This window comes from Lytechinus variegatus, chromosome 16 (genome assembly GCF_018143015.1).
Source record: "Lytechinus variegatus isolate NC3 chromosome 16, Lvar_3.0, whole genome shotgun sequence".
Taxonomy (NCBI): Eukaryota; Metazoa; Echinodermata; class Echinoidea; order Temnopleuroida; family Toxopneustidae; genus Lytechinus; species Lytechinus variegatus.
Genome location: NC_054755.1, coordinates 28,245,362 through 28,264,726, shown reverse-complemented (window position 1 = coordinate 28,264,726; position 19,365 = coordinate 28,245,362). Strand labels below are relative to the sequence as shown.

General features: G+C 38.0%; 1 protein-coding gene across 1 annotated transcript; it reads left to right on the top strand.

Moving 5' to 3' along the window:
- The first annotated feature begins 3,146 nt into the window (after nucleotides 1-3,146).
- Nucleotides 3,147-17,638, top strand: LOC121430135 (gastrula zinc finger protein xFG20-1-like). The gene is made up of 7 exons (XM_041627414.1): nucleotides 3,147-3,184; nucleotides 7,684-8,166; nucleotides 8,764-9,873; nucleotides 10,990-11,261; nucleotides 11,866-12,078; nucleotides 15,923-16,015; nucleotides 17,527-17,638. The coding sequence occupies exons 2-7, from the start codon at nucleotides 7,758-7,760 to the stop codon at nucleotides 17,617-17,619; spliced, it is 2,190 nt and encodes a 729-aa protein (XP_041483348.1). The 5' UTR covers nucleotides 3,147-3,184; nucleotides 7,684-7,757; the 3' UTR covers nucleotides 17,620-17,638.
- Nucleotides 17,639-19,365: the final 1,727 nt, after the last annotated feature.

Here is a 19,365-nt window from a genome sequence, read left to right as displayed (position 1 = left end):
ACAAGGGTCCAAGATGAAATTCATTATTTGATTCACCAGATTTTGACAGACATTTGACAATACATTTTCTTTGTTCTTGAAAGCGTTCTGCATGGCGATGCAAACAATTCCCTAATAGCAACACTAGCATGGCATTCTGTTGATAATCCGGGGGGCCACTTACATTGACGAGTGGATACCATGCGCGACCAAACAAACACGTAAAAAGGATGTCCTTTTCACGATAGGGCACGTTACGTACGTAACGTGATAAGGGTGTCAAAAACACAAAAATAATGAAAAAAGGGTATCAATTTGTTAGGAAAACTACGTGTTTAGGGTCAGATATAAAACAAAATTATTTTTTTTTATAAAGGATGTCCTTTTTGCCCAAACACTACGTGTTTAGAGTCCTATTTGCGCGAGGTGTAGAAGGTGGGGTCGTAAATAAGGTAAAGCCGACGAGCGAAGGACCTGTAACAATAAAACATTCCTGTACTTGTTTAGGGGTTCATTTCAGGGAATATTTGCCAAGAGTATCGTTTTGTTTCCAATACTTGTTAAGGGTAGGGTTTCACACGCCAATACTTGTTAAGGGGTGCATTTTCAGAATATGGAAATTACGTGTTTAGGGTGCTTTTCGAGACCCCATGGTCGCGCATGGTATCCACTCGTGAATGGAAGTGCCCCCCCCCCCCCCCCCCGGGGTTGATAAGCAAGCCTTTTTCAAGTAGTGATTATGTATGCACCCTTGTATGTTTGATATTTCAGCATACTTTGGTTTCAGCTAAGTATTCAAAGCATTACGTTCTGATTTCTTACACAGTAAGCTTTACTGGGCTCTTTTCTCCTGCCTTTGAACTTGATGAAAATGACAGTATTATTATTATCATGTTGAGACAGATTAGTATTATGTGAGTGCCAAATGTGATGATATAATTGATGATTTACTTTTATGTTGAGAGAGACTTGTGTCAATTTTTGGTTATACCCATAGTACCATATAGAACATGGTTTTAGTTAAACACAAAATATGGGCCAACTGAATCGATCTACATTAATAACAATGATATGGAAAGAAAGAACTTATATTTTATAGACTTCTCACTACAAATTATTAACTATGAACTTGCTCACCAATATCGTTAAAGAACTTACAGTTCAAAGTCAAGTTTACTAGTTATTTTTAATAATGGACAGTACTTTTTTTCAGGGAAATTATGATTATTTCTATATAACTTTATGAATGAAGATTTTTTTTAATCAATGAAATGTATTCCAGAATTATGTATGTTTTCTTTATATATGTGTCTGAGGGTATTGAAAATGAATACAAATTAAATCGAAAAAGTGCATTTGTGTTACATGGCTAATCATTTCTTGTGTTCATATATGGTATTTTCTTCTCAATTTGATTCACGGCTTTCCTTTTGTGCAAGCTAGTTTCCTGGGGCCTGTTGCAGAAAGAGTTGCGTTCAAACGCAAGCCAAAAAATCAATCGCAAGTCCCAAATGCGCGCTGTTGATTGGTTGAAAATCAAGTTGCGCATGATATTTTAGGGTTGCGATTGATTGCAACTCTTTCTGCAACGGGCCCCAGGACATAGAAATTTCGCATAAATTTTAGTCCGAATTTTCACATGAATGAAAGCACCATGCACTAGCTATTAATGAGAGAAAGAAAAGAATTAAGAAAATAAAACAACTGATAGGCCCATATTCAGAAGTTTAAAGTTGTAGTTTAAGTATGGGAAGCCAAAAGTATCAAATTTTTTATTAAGTTATATGTTTCTTGTGTTTACTATGCTCTTTCCTGATTCATCGATGGTGAAGACAATTATCTATCTACCCTAGACAATTATGAATGATTTGAGAGCCAAATGAGCTGAAATATTATATTGCTACTGTTAGTAATTTATGTAACAATTGGCTATCCATACTTTAACCACAACTTTAAACCTGAGTTTAAGTTAAACCCGACTTCAGAATACGGGCCATATTGTTTAACATTGTATTTGTAACATTTCAAATTACACACCTGCTTCAGCTTGAATCATCATTATAGTTGGTTCTACATTACGTCAAACCCCCGTTTGGAGAAAGACCGCAGTTCAGACTGCAAACTGCGGTTCCAGACCCCAAATTTCATTTGAGAACCTTAACAACATTTCCAAGCCCCGATAACCCATCTTGGCCAGGTAATCCCCGTTGTCTCAATTTCACCACCACAGGCCAGTAAATGAGCGTTGGGCCAAGGACGAAATGATAAACAACAGCTGTGCTATTACTTAAGACTTGTCAGCCTGTAGAAGGACCTTCGGAATGAAATTATTGTATTCGATATTTAATCACGTTTTCAAAGGAATATTATATTCAGACATCCAATATTAGTCCATTTTCAATTTCGAACGAAGAAAATCGACCTCGAAATAAGGAAAGGGGGTGGATGAAGAAAAATAGGTCTAGAACAAAAAAAATAAGACAGCCAGACAGAAAGAAAGAAGGAAAGGAAGGAAGGAAGAAAGAAAGAAAGAAGAAAAAAGTTGCACTTTCACCGCGTGTATACATGGAACTCCATAGTAGGCTCTTAGACACTCACCAGAACTCAAATAGAAAGAATGGAAATCATACAACTGTAAAATATATGTTTGGTGATATCACAAATGTATTATGGTATATATTTTTGGTCAGTTAATGACAAAAAGGAGAGCAGAATTATTTTCTTGTTGTCAAACCTTACCCTTGTTTGAGTAATAATTTGATACATGCATACGTAGTATTATCAAGATTCTATCAGAACTTGCTGCATAATAATTATGATTATGACATTTGTAAGATGTTTCTGAAATTAAATTCCATTATTTATTTTAAGTCTCCTTGCTGGAGCCACTGGTAAAACAAAAGTAAGTTTTTTTTTTTTTTTTTTTTTTACAATTTTCCTGGCCTGCCCCCCCCCCCCCACACACACTTCTAAGCCTGTCGTCATTCCCTCGTCATTGCTCGGAATTCGGATTGATCCTGCATCATAACAGTTGAATTTGAACTAAAATGTATGTTCTAAATGGCATATTCACGCCTCAGACTTTTTTTCAGACTTTTTTCAGACTGTTAATTTCGAAATTATTAACGCCCTCTACCTTCTAGCACAATGTTCATTGGACTTCGAAATCTTAAGTCAAGTCAACTGAAGCTAGCCTGAGGCTAAGGTAACTATTCTGATTTAGTTCTTATGTTATATCGATTGTTCGTGTCATTCGATATTGATATTTGGTAGATTCTTATATTTATGGCGGCTATGTTCTGTCCCCAAAATAACTCTGTCTCATGTCCTCCGAACAAGAAAAATAAACACTGTGCAGTGCAGTGGGAGTTTTGGTGCGTTCAGCGGGGACTCGTGTCCGTTGTCGCCGGAGCTTTCGGGTTGCGGATTATTAAAAGTGGGAGGCCGCTGATTAAGGGAGATCCAGCGCCGCGCATCTGAACCCATTCAATTTATTTCAAATTTATAGTTGTAAATCGGGTTCAAATTTTCTGTTGGATAATAATATTGATAAATGTAAACAAGACAAAAGATTGCATGATTGCTTTTCGTGCAAGGCTCTTAGTCTTATGACGAAGTGTTATTCAATTCCATCCCAGTCATTTCACAATGAAGTTTCAATATTTTGTGTTCAATATCTTGCGTGCCCACGCAAATCACAATATTTCTGGTTATTTTCATAAGTGGGCGAGACACAAAATTGCTTTTGCCTTGTTTTTTGGGGGGGGGTGGGCGGAGGTTGGCATGTCAGTGTCGGTCAATAACGGTGACCAGATTTCACAGAATTGAAATACGGGACAATTGACAAACGAAGATCAACAAAGAAGCCCCACACAAAGTGTTAGACTTGTGAAAAAAACATAAAGAATTGGAAGAGAAGGTGAACGAAAGAATGAAGGAGAGAAAGAAAATAAAGGAAAAAAGAATAAATAACAGAAAGTTAGAATAAAAGAAGGATGAAGGAAATAAAAGAGACAAAAAAAGGTTTCCGTCATTCTTTGAAATGAATATAGAAAGAAAGAAAAAAAAGAAAGAAAGAGAAGGAAGGGAAGATGAATAAATGTCTGAAAGACAAAATAAAGGAGAGAATTAAAGGGGGAAAAAGTAAGAAAAAGAAGGAGGAAAGAAATAATGAAGGAAATAAACATGTTTCCTTCATTCTCGGAAAGAAAGAAGAAAACTGGAAGGAAGGAAGGGAAAGAAAGAAACGAAAGAAAGAAACAAAGAATAAGGGAAAAGAATGAGAAGGGAAAAAATAAAGAAAAGAAGAAAGAGTGGAAGGGAAAAGGAAGCCAAGGTAATTGCAAGGAAAGAAAGAATGAAGGAAATAAAAAAGGATATTTAATAAAGAAGGAAAGAAAGAAAAATGAGCAGAGAGAGAGAGAAAAGAAAATGTCTAGGAAAGGAAGATAAGAAATAGATAGATAAATGGTTTATCAATAAAAATCAAGACGTAATCGCAGCTAAGGCCCAATCGCGATGTATTCACAAGGTAATAAAGTCACAAAAAATATTTAAACAATAACACAGATAATTACAAAATAAATAATACGGATAAAGTATGGTGTTGGAAATAAAGATAGATGGAACAAAAAAGGGCAAGCAGAAAGGATAGGGTATATATAAATGAAAGAAAAAGGGAAAAGTTCAAACTTCAAGTAAACAAAAAATCCAATCATCTAATAAAAATCATAATTTTATATGGTGTTTTTTAAAATGTATTTTTAAAATTAAAAAAATAAAATATTTTAGAAATGAATGAAATTTCAAAGTGAAACATATTGTCAAACTTAAAAATTAGATGAACATTGCGGCATGGTGCACACCAAGACTCAAAACGAAAGCTGAAACAACTAGATCTATAAAAAGTCAATAACTTGTTCCTCCGATTACATCTCCAAATCATTAATCTGAGAATCCATAGTACAAGGCTCCACATTAACTTTTTTTGGTGGTGGCCCGTTCGGGCCACCAAAACCTTCAAATAATTTTTTTTGGTGGCCCATTAGTAAAGTTTGGTGGCCCGAAAAATATAAAGAAAAACATTAATTAAAAATGAATAAAACAAACTGAAATATTCTGCAGTCACTACCACGTACCACTCTTCTTTGTACATCTTGTATGTAAATTGTGCTTGCTGTTATTTTGTGGTAATATATAAATTGTTCTATCATTGTGAATATGAAATGATTGTAAATTAAAAAAAAAGAAAATGTAAGAAAAATGAATAAGACAAAATTATCAGAAAAAATGGGGAAAATTATTATTATTATTCAGTAGAAACATGTTCTTTAATCAGGCATATTCAATGGGAAGGGGTATAAATGGTTTAATCACTGTAAAAAAATGACAGAAAAAAATAAAAAAACGGCAATGTATCTGGAAAAAACAGTGAGAAAATTCCTTCCCTATTTTTGACAAAATGATGGAAAAAATTCACATTTCATATCAATAAATGCCTTCCCAAGTATTTACTTCCTTAAGAGTGGTTTAAGAAGGGGTATAAATGATTTAATCACTGTAAAAAAATGACAGAAAAAAATAAGAAAACGGCAATGTATCTGGAAAAAACAGTGAGAAAATTCCTTCCCTATTTTTGACAAAATGATGGAAAAAATTCACATTTCATATCAATAAAATGCCTTCCCAAGTATTTACTTCCTTAAGAGTGGTTTAAGAAGTCATTTATAAACAAGAAAGAAAGAAGCTGTCTATTCAAGACAGCTTCGAAAATAAACCAAATATCAACATACATACAAATGCACATGTGGGACTGTGATGTACTCACCTATGTGTATTAATGCATTTGGAAATCGGTCTTTTTGAGTCAAAATAGAGGTCATAATTCCTCCTTTTAATGCTTGCGAATTATCAGGTTTCAGTAATATGGACTGTAGAAGGGCATGTCATTGGTGTAAAATGTGACTTTGACGTAGATTTTCAAAGTTCTGGGGAAGATTTCTTAGCAGTAACATTTCGCATCGCAGCTCCCTGAGTCTGAATAGTCTGCTAGCGCACAGCCAGCTGCAGTGGTTTCACGCATGCAAAGCTCAGCCAGACAGCCGGCTGAATAATAGTTACTGTATGCTAGCGGTAGGCCTACATACTGTCATGACTGTGCAATCTTTGTGTGTGTATTTGTGTGTAGATTGACAAAAAAGGCGCATGACGAATTGACTTGCAAATTGAACTGTAGAAAGTTGATAAATGTATGCAAAATCGGGAGAAAAATTGGGCTACTTTGAAAATTATTGGTTGCCCGATTCGGGCCACCAAAACTTAACATTTTTCAATAATGGTTGCCCGAGATGAATTTTTGGTGGCCCCGGGCCACCGGGCCACCGCTAATGTCGAGCCTTGCATAGTATAATTATAAGAATTTCCCGCCGATTTTGTGATTATTTTGGTGGAAAAACTGTTTATCATGTGAGATTGTTTTCACCATTGAGAATTTGCTTCGATCCTACATGCCTAGCTAGTATAGCCTGCCACACACAGGCAGGAGGCCAGTTCGTTTGCAATGTATTGGGTTAGCAAGAAATCACCGCAGAACTTGCAAAAGTTTACAGTTATCGATTTAATTGTTGTCCCTGCTTCGTCAGCTGTTGGTTATTTAATGAAAATTCGTCACTTTTAAATGTATTAACTACATTTTGTTCAATATTCTGAAATACGGGACAAATAGGCGTCCCGGGAAGGGTTTGTCGGGACGCCGGGACACAGGAACAAAATACGGGACAATCCCGGGAAATACGGGACGTCTGGTCACCCTGATCAATAATGGCTGCAATTCTGTTGCAGTAGTGATGACAGGACGAGAGATAGAGAGAATGAAAATACAGTTATGTTTTTATTTTTTAAGGGAGAAATGATAGGCTAGCATTTAAAAATATTCTTGCAAAAGCAGAAGATTTTTTTAGCCTTAAAAAATGAACATCTAGGCCTATACCCTCTAGGCCTACCGGGGTATAGCCAGGAGGCTCCTGAGTCCTAGAGAATTAAATAATTCAATGTGTGCTTACTCTCCATTGAGCCAGGGATTGTGCCTATATTATTTCGTGTGCGTGTAGGATTGGTTTTTTAAAAACTTTTCACACAAGATTTCTACTTTCCCTGTAAAAGTTCTAGCCGAAGATCATGTAAATATGTGCCATAAATTAATTTCCAACATTTAAACATTTTTTAACTCGTATACATTTAAAAAACAACAGAAATCTATTATGAGAAGATGGGATGTACCCTTAACAATGTGTACATCGCCATCTTGTCCTCTTTATTAGCGGCTAATCTACGACATATGTATAGATCTAGAGAGCGGCATGATGTTGCCACCCTCTGTATGTGTGATGACAATATTCAATTTTCATTTATAGACAGTTATTCTGCAAATGAAACTTAATTGCCAAATTCAGCAATCTTTTTTTACAATGGAAGTTTTTTTCTTCCATAGAGCTAAGTGCACTCTAAGTGACTGTGTGATAGTGAAAAAAGATAAACATTGTCTGCTTTCATAACATTTTCATGTCAGAAATACTAGTCATTGTGGTTAAATTCTTAATGCAAAGTTAAGTTTGTACTGGTAGGAGTGCTAGGCTTTATGGAGCATTTTAGAAATGAGTTTTGTGCTGTGTTCAAACAAAGTTTCATTTGGTATTTTGCCCCAAGTTGAAAACTGTCTTCAGGATAAAGGCAGAGCATCTCAGTCAGGTTCCACAAATGCCACAGATCAAGACTTGAGCATGGAGGCTACGGGTAACTTCACCGATCCTGTGGATGAGGCAGGAGAGGGTACAGATTCCAGGATGACACCTACTGAGCCTGAGACAGGAATGTCAGATCAGCATGAGGAATTGTTAGTGGGGTCTGATTCGTCAGAGTCCACATCCTGCACCCAGGACAAGGAACTCCATGTGGACCAACTTCCTGGAGGACCTTCCATAGAGTCCTCTACAGAAACGTGTCACTCAACAGATAAGGGTGATGACTCTTCTCTGTCTTTCACCATCAAGGAGAAGAACAATCCTGATAAGATGCTGTATGTTTACAAGAAGTCCACAGATGGGTCGGATGTCACGATCAACGTGGTGTCCATGATTTCTGTCAATGATACAACGGACATGGTAGCGTTGCAGTCTGGACTGGACACAGGTAAGGTGTGGAGAGTTCAAGAATAGGGGCACAATCAGAACATCAGCTAATGCCTTGTGAATTAACAATATAATTCACGTTTCTGTGGAAGACTCACACCCCCCCATTAGCTAGTGCATAGAAAAGAACATTAAATCTAGTTCAAACATTATGACCAGTAAAAAAAGATTTTGAAATTATATTTTTTGCAAATTCTCTTTAAATGTAATCTTTCACCTCCAGATATGAACCAAGTGGTTATTTTAGAATATATCTACTATAGATATTTGGTGATAAAAAGTATTTTCTTTACTTTTTTTTAGTTCAGGCAAAAATCAGAAATGGGCTACACATATCTGTTCTTTTAAATGAGAATTTGCTCTAACCTCATTTGTTCTCCTCTTTTGTATTTTGAATCAAAGCCAGCAACCAAAATAAATAAAACAAAAGTAATATGATAGCGATGATCTTCAAGGATGATGATGATATTAAGAGCTAAGATCACCTGTGTAAGGGCTTTACCTATAACTGTTCATAAAATATGCATCCAGTACGTATGTATGTATTTTTCATATGATAGATTGTTTATGAAATCATTTTGTTATACTGCGTTTACAGGCACTGAGTTACGGGTGGAGGAGAAGGATGGAGCGGCAGAGGATGATTCTTCAGGAAGCAAAGCAAGTGATGATGTTCCAGAGTATACATGTAATCACTGTGACTTCACCACCAAGAAGAAACATCTTTGGCTCAGTCACGAGATACTGCATGCTGTACCTGATGATAAACACCTTTATTATTGTTCCCAGTGTAGCTACTCAACTCGACAGCGGTTCAACCTCAAGACGCACGTAAAGAGCCACTTTGACATCAAGGAAATGGACCCCAGTGAATTGTTCAAGTGCACTCAATGTGATTACGTATCCATGTACAAGTATGATCTGCAGACACATTCCAAGAAGCATGACCCTGATAAACGCCATAAATGTTTTTACTGCGACTTCTCCAGCATCTACAGGCACAGCCTGCTGCACCACATCTCTTCCAAGCATCATGGTGTCCGACCGTTCCAGTGCTCGCTCTGTTCGTTTTCCGCTGCAAAGAAGTCGGATCTTGAGACACACTTGTTTAAACACGACAATCAGAAGCGATACCAGTGCAGCGAGTGCGACTACAAGACAACCTACAAGCAGTGCCTGGAGTCTCATATGAACACCCACAAAGGCGATAAGCCATTCCAGTGTACACAGCCGGGATGTTCCTTCTCCACAAACTCCAAGTCGAACCTGAACTCGCACCTCACCATGCACAAGAAGAGAAGCCGATGCGAGTCGTGCGGCTATGAATCCATAAATGCGGAAAGATTGCAAAACCACACGTGCCTTGAAACGCAGAAGAAGAGAGAGATCAATGAGAGGATAAGAATGGTCCAGGTTGCTCCGCCATCTAAGAAAGAAGACGGCAAGCTGGAGTACAGATGCCCAGACTGTGGTTATGTGTCAACGAGCAAGCACAGTATGAAGCGACACAGTATGGTCCACAATGCTGAACGGGAAAAACCCGATAAGGTCCATCAGTGTATCCACTGTGACTATGTGACTGCGTACAAGAGCAGCCTGACGAGACACATGGCTCGACACTCTCTTGTGAAACCCCTGAAATGCGGACATTGTGACTACTCGACCATCACAATGACCCAGATGCATGCACACGTAGCCAAGCACACAGGTTGGTTGGTTTGATTTCTTTTTCTGCAAAGAAAAGTCTGTCGTTGTGGTGACACTTGCTCCCGCAACCATTGCTCCGGGCATAATTGCGTTTGATATGTACATGTAGGGTTACGGTTGCAATAGGGTTTTATATTAGGTTAAGGAATACGGTATAGTGTTAAACCCAGGGTTAAAGTTGGTCATTCGATAAGTGTGTGAAATCTAGAGGGGAGCAATTGTCATCAGAGCAAATGTCATGGAACCGTTGATGCCTTGATGTGACATACTAACTGTAAATGTGGATGTATGTGATCAGTCCCTGGTAACATAAAGTTTAGCGATTGATAGCGGGCCTGTTTTCTATGATTGATCATGCACAATAATCAGACGTAAAATCAGACCCATGATCAGTGGCTTAGCTTTATGTTGCAGGGCCCAGTATTGTATTCCACAAAGAGATAAAGTGTTGCTTAGAGCAGGACTCGACATTAGCGATGGCCTGGTGGCCCAGGGCAACCAAAAATGAGAGTCGGGCCACCAAATATCCGTAAAGCACACACTTGGTGGCCCGGTTGGGCTTCCAAAGTTTTGATAAATTGTATTGTTTTCCATTATCTTAGGGCCACCACATTTGTTTTGCGGACCACCAAAAATATGTAATTCATGAGTTTGGTGGACTTATCGGGCCACCAAGATAAAAAGATAGTGTAGAACCTTCATTCAGACTTACATGTATCAACCAATTGTCCACAGCCAACTAGTGGGAGGAAGAACATTCTTTGGTTGGCCAATGGTGGTCGGCCAATCACATTTTGGAAACAAAAAAATAAAAAGGAAAATATGTAGCTGTATGTAGCATATCTTCGATTCAACCTTACTCTCAATCTATTCTGAGTGTGTTTTGTAATAACTCTGCAACGCCAGTCTGTATGCTTGAAAACCATTCAGACTTTTAGGGGAGCTTGAAGGGACTCATGTAGAAAAAGTATATCAGTTTTGTATGTAGGCCTCTCTGAGATCAGTTGCACAATATTTCCTTATGCCATATATTGTAATCTGAGAGACTCAATAGAAGTGACCGTCTTTTGCTCTTTATACAGACAATGAGTTTGTTTTCATATTACATTGGTTGCAGGTATTAAGCAGTTCGCCTGTGATCTTTGCACCTACCGCACTGCCAACAAACAGCACCTGAAAAACCACATGTCCAAGCACTCCAACCTACGCTATAAGTGCAACGCCTGTGGGCACATTACCGCCTGGAAGGATCGCATGCGCCTCCACCTCAAGCAACATGAAAGGGGCCAGATCTTTGTCCGGTCGGTCAAGCCATCGCCGCGGCCGCTGCCCGTCCAGACTTTGACCACAGACTGTCGGTTGGTCACCACCGATGGTCAAGTCCTGGAGGTGAGTGCTTATTTCTTCGTTGATTGTAAGGCAATCATGTAACCACTACTACATTCTCCTGAAGACGACAAGAACACACTTGTTGAAACGTCAAGATAGGGTGATCCTTTTCGGGACCGACACGTGCCCAAGAAAGATACATGGTGTACCGTGAAACCTCCTACACTAACCACCACTGACTGTGAAACAGGGTCGTGGTTCAAATACAGCCATGGCCTAAATGCTTTCAGCAAGAAATTGATCCACATTGTGCTGCACTCAACCCAGGTGAGATGAATTGGTACCTGGCCGGTTAAATTAGATATCTATGGATACAAGACCAGATATATAGGATTAGTTTTGATCTTTGCATGCAGTACTGTCATACAAAAATTGCTCTCAATTTCATAATCTACTAGTACTTCCAACCGCCTATGGGACCTTTCTGAATCTATTTCTCTATGTACATGTACACTTTGTGCTCCATCAGAAAAGTTGTAATACTCTCAAATTCTTATGATTTTAGCATTTTTTGAAATCATGAAAATATTGAAAAATGGTAGTCAGACGTACAAAAAGGTTGATTATATCATGGCATTTTTTTTGTAACTTTCACCTTTATTAGGTGTTGAATGTTCTAAACGACGATAGCATCAAGACAGTCGAAGGAAGTGAGACATTGATAACCTTGAACGAACTAGCCGACAGAATACAGAATTCGATCAGGGAGGATGAGGGGCAAGGAAAGACAGTCGATCAAGATGAAGATATGGATGTGGTTCAGAAAGATGGTGATATGATGGTAGTCGGAGGAGAGGAAATAGTCAGTGATCAACAGGTAATGATCTGTGGTTGTTCCATGAATTTCTTGTACAGTCTGTGCAGGTTGAAAATTAACAAATGATTCAACTTAATTTGCTCATGAGAAAAAAATCTCGGAGAGTTGCCTATTTCATTTTTGTACAAACGAGCCTTCAGAATAATGAACCTTATTTAATTTTCAATCTTGACAAATCATCAGAGTAAAGATCCATATTTTATCGTCAGTTCAACAAATCTTTGGAATATCAAACCTTATTTCTTTTCAGATAAACGAACCTTCCGAATAATCCCACAAAATGTTTGGATTAACAATTTTGGGGAATTTATGAACACGGTGGTATATATGCACTATATGTATTTCACGATATCGAACCTTCGGATTACCTAAAGTATAATTTATATTAAATATATGAAGAGAATTTGTGATTATGTTGGAAGGAATCCAGAATTTTTGCACTGGTTCAAAAATTCTTGATTTCATTGCATTTTTAACATGCAGCTCACCATGATTTAGGATCAGGGGCGGATCCAGGATTTTTCAAAATGGGGAGGGGGGCACACTTCCGTTTCAACAGCATTTTTACATCAGCTGCGCCCCCCCCCCTTGGATCCGCCAGTGTTTAGGATAGTGTGAAGTAGCATAATGTGTCCATATTTAATTCATTATTCAACCTCTCTTTCAAATTTCTCTGTCTCAGACTCTGTTTTCCTCTTCCTCTTTCCCTATCTCTCTTATGCTGTCTCTCTCTTTCTCTTGTATCTTTCTTCAATTCTATTTTTCTCTCTCGCTTTGCCTCTACCTCACTCTCCAACAGTGATATACTTCTGCAAGTTTTGACTAACTACCCCCTTCTTAAAGGACAAGTCCACCCCAACAAAAACTTGATTTGAATAAAAAGAGAAAAATTCAACAAGTACAACACTGAAAATTTCATCAAAATCGGATGTAAAATAAGAAAGTTATGGCATTTTAGAGTTTCGCTTATTTTCAACAAAATAGTTATATGAACGAGCCAGTTACATCCAAATGAGAGAGTTGATGACATCACTCACTCACTATTTCTTTTGTATTTGATTATATGAAATATGAAATATTTTGATTTTCTCGTCATTGTCATGTAAAATGAAGTTTCATTCCTCCCTAAACACGTGGAATTCCATTATTTTAACATTTTGTGCTTCAGGCAAGGAGGTCCTAATTGTCAAATTCGTAAAAATTGAAATATTGTATAATTCAAACAATAAAAAACAAAAGAAATAGTGAGTGACATCATCGACTCTCTCATTTGGATGTAACTGGCTCGTTCATATAACTATTTTGTTGAAAATAAGCGAAATTTTGAAATGTCATAACTTTCTTATTTTACATCCGATTTTGATGAAATTTTCAGCATTGTGCTTGTCTGATTTTTCTCTATTGATTCAAATCAACATTTTTCTGAGGTGGACTTGACCTTTAAGGTAAATTGCCAATTCGTCCATTCACCACATGGTCTACCTTCATTTAGTCTAATGCCATTCCATCCAACATTTTGGTCCAATAACCATTTATTCCAATCATCTCTTTGTCTAATCACCAGTTTGTCTATTACCATGTCGTCTCAGAACCAGTTGGTCTAATACCCATTTTCTTTTCATTCATTTTGCACAATTAACAATTTGATTTATTTAGACCACATGGTATATGGGCTAAATGGCTATTGGACCAACTGGTTATTAGACAGAATGACATTAGACTAAATGAATATAGACCATGTTATGAGTGGACGAAAATGATAGTAGACCAGTTGGCAATTGGACAAATTGGCAATATACGAATTGGAAATAAACCCTTCTTAAAAGCCTGGTCACACCGCCCGAGCATCGTTGGAGCGGTCGGAGAGCGAAGAGAAAAAATCATCACCGCTCGCTACCGTTCACCATTTTCGATTTCGATTGTTTTTTTTTTTTTTGTTATAGATGTTTGTTTTCGATTTTTTCCCCAATTTTTTTGAGGGAAATTCGACCCTCCCTACTGCTCCAACAACGCTCTGGCGGTGTGACTAGGCCTTTAAGCCCCAGTCACATATAGAGCCCGGACCACCCCGGACCATCCCGGATCTGATCCGGGGTGGTCCGGGGAGAGATCCGTGTTGGCGCCTTGGGCATCCTTGGAGGTCCGGGGTGGTCCGTGTTGGTCCTTGAACATCCGGGAGGCCAACACGGCAGTTTTTGACTGTCAAAAACATCCGGCGTCATCCGTGGACTGCCGTGTTGGCAAAGCCATCCGGGATGGTCCGTGTAGGTCCGTGTGGCTGCCGTGTAGGTCCGTGTAGCTGCCGTGTAGGTCCGTGTGGCTGCCTGGAGTATCCTTGGCAGTCCGTGTTCTTTTTTCCCCATCAAAATCATTACAGCGCTATTTACTTTATGAACTTTTCAGTAGTTATTAAACAGTTGACACAAACATGCTTAATTTATTCAAGTGGATGATTAAATGATTCAGGATATTTTCTTACGCTTTGGAGATTGGCCCCAACCTAATATTTGTTAACTTAGTGCATGTATGAATAATTTTTTTTTCTCTTTTTTTCCTAATATTTACCCACTACTTTGTCTGTTATTATTATTTCACATTTCATTTAAAAAAAAAATTATATGTATATGTTACCGAGGCGTTATTTTTTACTATGTTATATTTTTCCAATTTTGCAGTGGTATTTTTTTTTATGCATCTCAATACTATCTAATTAATTATTTTGGCACCCTTTTCAGTATTCCCTTTTTAAACGTGCAATATTTTGTGTAATAGTATTTATATATTTTTATTTATGTCTTGGGAGCGGCATGTGTGGGGGCTCATGCCTTCGGGCAACAGTGATGAATTTCGCTTTTGTGCCCCCTGACCCACATGCCGTTCCCGCATTCTTTGCATGTTAATGTACCTTAAATTTTCTAATGTAATGTGTATGTACTTTTTTATATTGGTCAAATAAATAATAATAATAATATGTTATGTACCTGTTACATCGAAATTGTACATTAAGTTTTATACTACTGCCCTGCATCGACAGTAATATGCGTCATAACCTGGGCCTATCTTAATTGTTATTATGTTTTGTATAGACTTTGTAAATTTCTTTCCTTTATTGTGATTTCAATGAAGTGATATCAAATCAAATCGAAATTACATTTGTCGTTCAAGATTTAAAGTACTTAACATTTAACAACTACTGTTAAAACAGTAAACTGTGTTGTATAAAAACTGCGATTTTACTGGTTAAGGAAGTTTTGATATATTTTTAAACACAACATGATAATTTTGCGACAAGGATGAGAAAAAAATGAACAAATAGATAAATAAATAAATAATTAGATAAATATCAGCTCATTGTTATGAACAGATTTTCATTTGCCGTGCTGGTCAATATAGTTGCCGTGTTGGTCCTTGAGCTGACGTGTTGGTCCGTGTAGCTGACGTGTTGGTCCTTGTAGCTGACGTGTTGGTCCGTGTTGCTGACGTGTTGGTCCGTGTAGCTGACGTGTTGGTCCGTGTAGCTGACGTGTTGGTCCGTGTAGCTGACGTGTTGGTCCGTGTTGGTCCTTGTCGCTGACGTGTTGGTCCGTGTTGCTGACGTGTTGGTCCGTGTAGCTGACGGGTTGGTCCGTGTTGCTGACGTGTTGGTCCGTGTTGACGACGTGCTCTGCCGGCATGGTCCGTGTAGATCCGTGTGAAGCTGCCGTGTTGATGCCGTGTTTACAGTCATCCGGGGCAAAACTATCCCGGACCTCCCCGGATCATGCCGGCATTGCCGTGTTGATCCGTGTCTATATGTGACTGGGGCTTTACATGTACATTTTCTTTTGAACTTACTGATGCACAGGATCAGACAGTAGGGAGTGAGATGGTTAGCCAAGGAGATGGCGAAGAAGGGACCATCACGATTGTTACCGATCACGAAGGTTCAGATTTACGAGTAAGTTTACTCAGAAACTCCTTTGCCTCTTTAAGCAGAGAAAAATCAGGTTATTTCTGACTCTATTTTTCCCCCTGTGTTCATTCCAAATCATGACGCAATTTCCTTCTGCAAGAAATCGATCCACATTCTGCTGCGCTCAATCCAGGTGACGAAAATGGGTATCTGACAGGAAGCCATTCCTTAAAAAACGAGTACTAGTATCTGGAAGGAATTTATTACTTGAAACACTTGTGCACCTTAAGGCAACCAGGCTAAAACCAGGGTAATTCTCATATTCCCAAATCATACAGCATGTATGCACACAATATTTGATGCCCTATAATCATCAGCATTGCAATCTCTTTAGGGCTGTCTGCACCATCCAGAGTTTTCAAATTAGCGCGCTATTTCTGATCCGGCATATTATCCCGATCTGAACAATCTTTAGATTATTTGCAATGGAGATGCAATTATCGCGCTAGTTCATAGGATTAATCTTGAGATTGCAATCCCAAATCAACTTGGGATTATTTGCAAAATAGCGCGCTACTTTACGAATTATCTCGCTAATTCGTAGGTGCAGACGCACTCGGAATTATTTATTCACGGCGTCAGACCATGATGCATCGATGCCTTGCTCGAGCAGGAATCACTCTTCTTGCGATGGTGGAGATTGGGTTTCTTGAATCTCGAGATTAAAATGATTGGTTAACATTGGTTTGACTTTTAAAAAATCTGAGCTAGAAAGTCACACTTGTCACCTGTGTCTGTGATTTGTTCCAAAAATGAAGCCCAGAAAAAGTTGCGTTCGAAAATGATTATTTAGATTTTCAAAAATTGAAATATAAAGTGACCGGAAACACCATCTTAATTTCATCCCATACACTTATGTGTACTATTTAGGTGTCTATAAGACGCCTATTTACAAAATCGGGGTTTGCCCCTTAGTTTTAGCTTTTCATTCTCAATAATGGTAGTTTTCAGGGTTTATTAGTTCTAATACATGCACTTGTACACATGTTTCATCTTGGTTTGAGAATTTTTTAAATCGGCTGCTCACAAAGTTAAACAATACCTTTAATCCCGAAGAGGGCCTATCGGGCTAAAATCTGGAGATTGAGCAAACTCGGGATGGTGCAGCACCGCCTTATGTGGCAGTTTCTTTCATAAACCAATCTCAGGACCAGAGGCCTATTACTGTAGAAATATTGCAAGTATAGTAACCCCCATGGAAATCTTGGTTTTGATAGGCTGTTGAACCCTGTTTCCATGGCGATTACCATATAGTAGCAAAAGTATCATAATCATATTTCTGTGAAATTAGACCCAGAACAAAGGTCTACATGTAGCTTTAATTTTTTTAAGGAGATTTCATGTATGTTTATCAACATTTTTAATTTTTTTTTTTTCATATTGAAAATGAAAGTCAACTTTGTTGAAATTCCCTTTAATCACAATTACACCAAAACGTATTTCTGCAATCGCTCTAAAAAAATATCACTCTTTTTCTCTCAAATTTACCATCTTAGTTGCATCTTAGTGGTGGTGAAGAGAGTCCAAGGTCTCGATCAGTCTATAATTTAGAATTCAGCAATGAGAGCCCTATCACAGTAGCAGAATAGGAGAAAACATCTTAACAAAAACTTGGTAAGTAAATTATATCTTCTCGGAATACTAGCATTTTATAAACGCTGTCTGCAAGCATAGACATTTGCTTTTTTGCAATTCACATAGTGCATAATGCATAGTCTGAAGAAGCGAGACTAGATTCCCTATGTACTGTAGCTGGCTCTACAGGCACAGACAGAGGCTCGAATTCACAAAGGTGGTTTTGAAAACCCACGGTCGAATCCATGGTTTATGCAGATTTCCTGTATAATTTACGTTTTCTTTATAATTTACTGCGTATTGGGCGCCTGTATAAAAAATTTCCAATGCTGATGCACGCTTTTCTCACAGTGAGGCAAATTCACGCAAGTTACCATGGTTAGATTTGCTTTTTATTCATGAATCCACTGTTTGAAGAGTGGACTCATTAAGTAAATACAGTGGACTCATGAATAAAATAGCGTATGTAACCATGGCAACAGGCGTCAATTTGGGGCACTGCGACAAAAGCGCACATCAGCATTGGACATTTTTTATTTATGCTGTAAAGCGTAATTAATACAGGAAATCTGCATAAACCATGGATTCAACCGATGGTTTTAAAAACCACCTTTGTGAATTCGGGCCAGAGACTTTGGAGTCTAGTCTTCATTTCAGACATGGTATGAATGGTTAAAGGGGAAGTTTACCTGACAAAAAGTTTATGGTAAAAATATCAGAAAAAAATGATAAAAACTATTGCCGAAGGTTTGAGAAAAATTCATCAAATAATTAAAGAGTTTTTAGAATTTCAGTTATTTGATTTGTGACGTCATATGCGAGCAGCATTCCTAAATAGCGAATGGTAAAAAATCAATGAAATGTCATTTTCTCAGAAAATTTAAAAAGGTTTTCACTGTACTTTTTGTATATCAATAGACAAATCATTTCACACCTGATCATGAATAGAAAACAAAATTTAGTCATCATGAACCATACAAAATTTGAAATTCATGCATTTTATAATACATGGGGCAACTGCTCGTTTATGACGTCACAAATCCAAAATTTTGAACTCTAATAACTTTCTTACTCTTTAACGGATTTTCCTCAAACCTTCACCAATATTTTTTACTATTTTTCTGCTATTTTTACAACAAAGTTTTCTTCAGGGTGAACTTCCCCTTTAAAGTGCCAAATTTGAGTCTGTGCTTGCAGACTATATACACACTACTATGTCTGACTGAGGGGACGTTGGAAGAACTTGTATAAAGGGATTATTTGACTTCATGGGCAACTGATTTGAAAAATTTTCAAACCGAGATGAAACATGTGTATGAGTGCCTATATTTGTCCTCAATAACCCTGGAACATATCGAAATATAGGATGAAAAGCTCTAATTGTATCCCCCGAACAGAGTTCGGAGGATAGTATGGATTTGGCCTCGTCGCGCCGCATCCGCCGCCACAGAGATTTTCTTGTGAGCGCTCTATCAGCTGCATTTCTTCTCTGATCATCTTCAAATTTGGCATGAAGGTCAAGTATGGTATAGCGAAGCCGCATACTTATTTTGGTGTGGGCAGAGACATCGTTGCCATGGTAACAGGAGTTTTTGTGGAAATAGCAGAGATGTCCTTGTGAATGCTCTACCAGCTGCAATTTTTCTCCGATCATCTTCGAATGTGGCAAGAAGGTCCATTATGGTTTCGCAAAGCTGCCTATTGATTTTGGTGTTGGCGGAGACATCATTGCCATGGTAACAAGAGTTTTTGTGGAAATA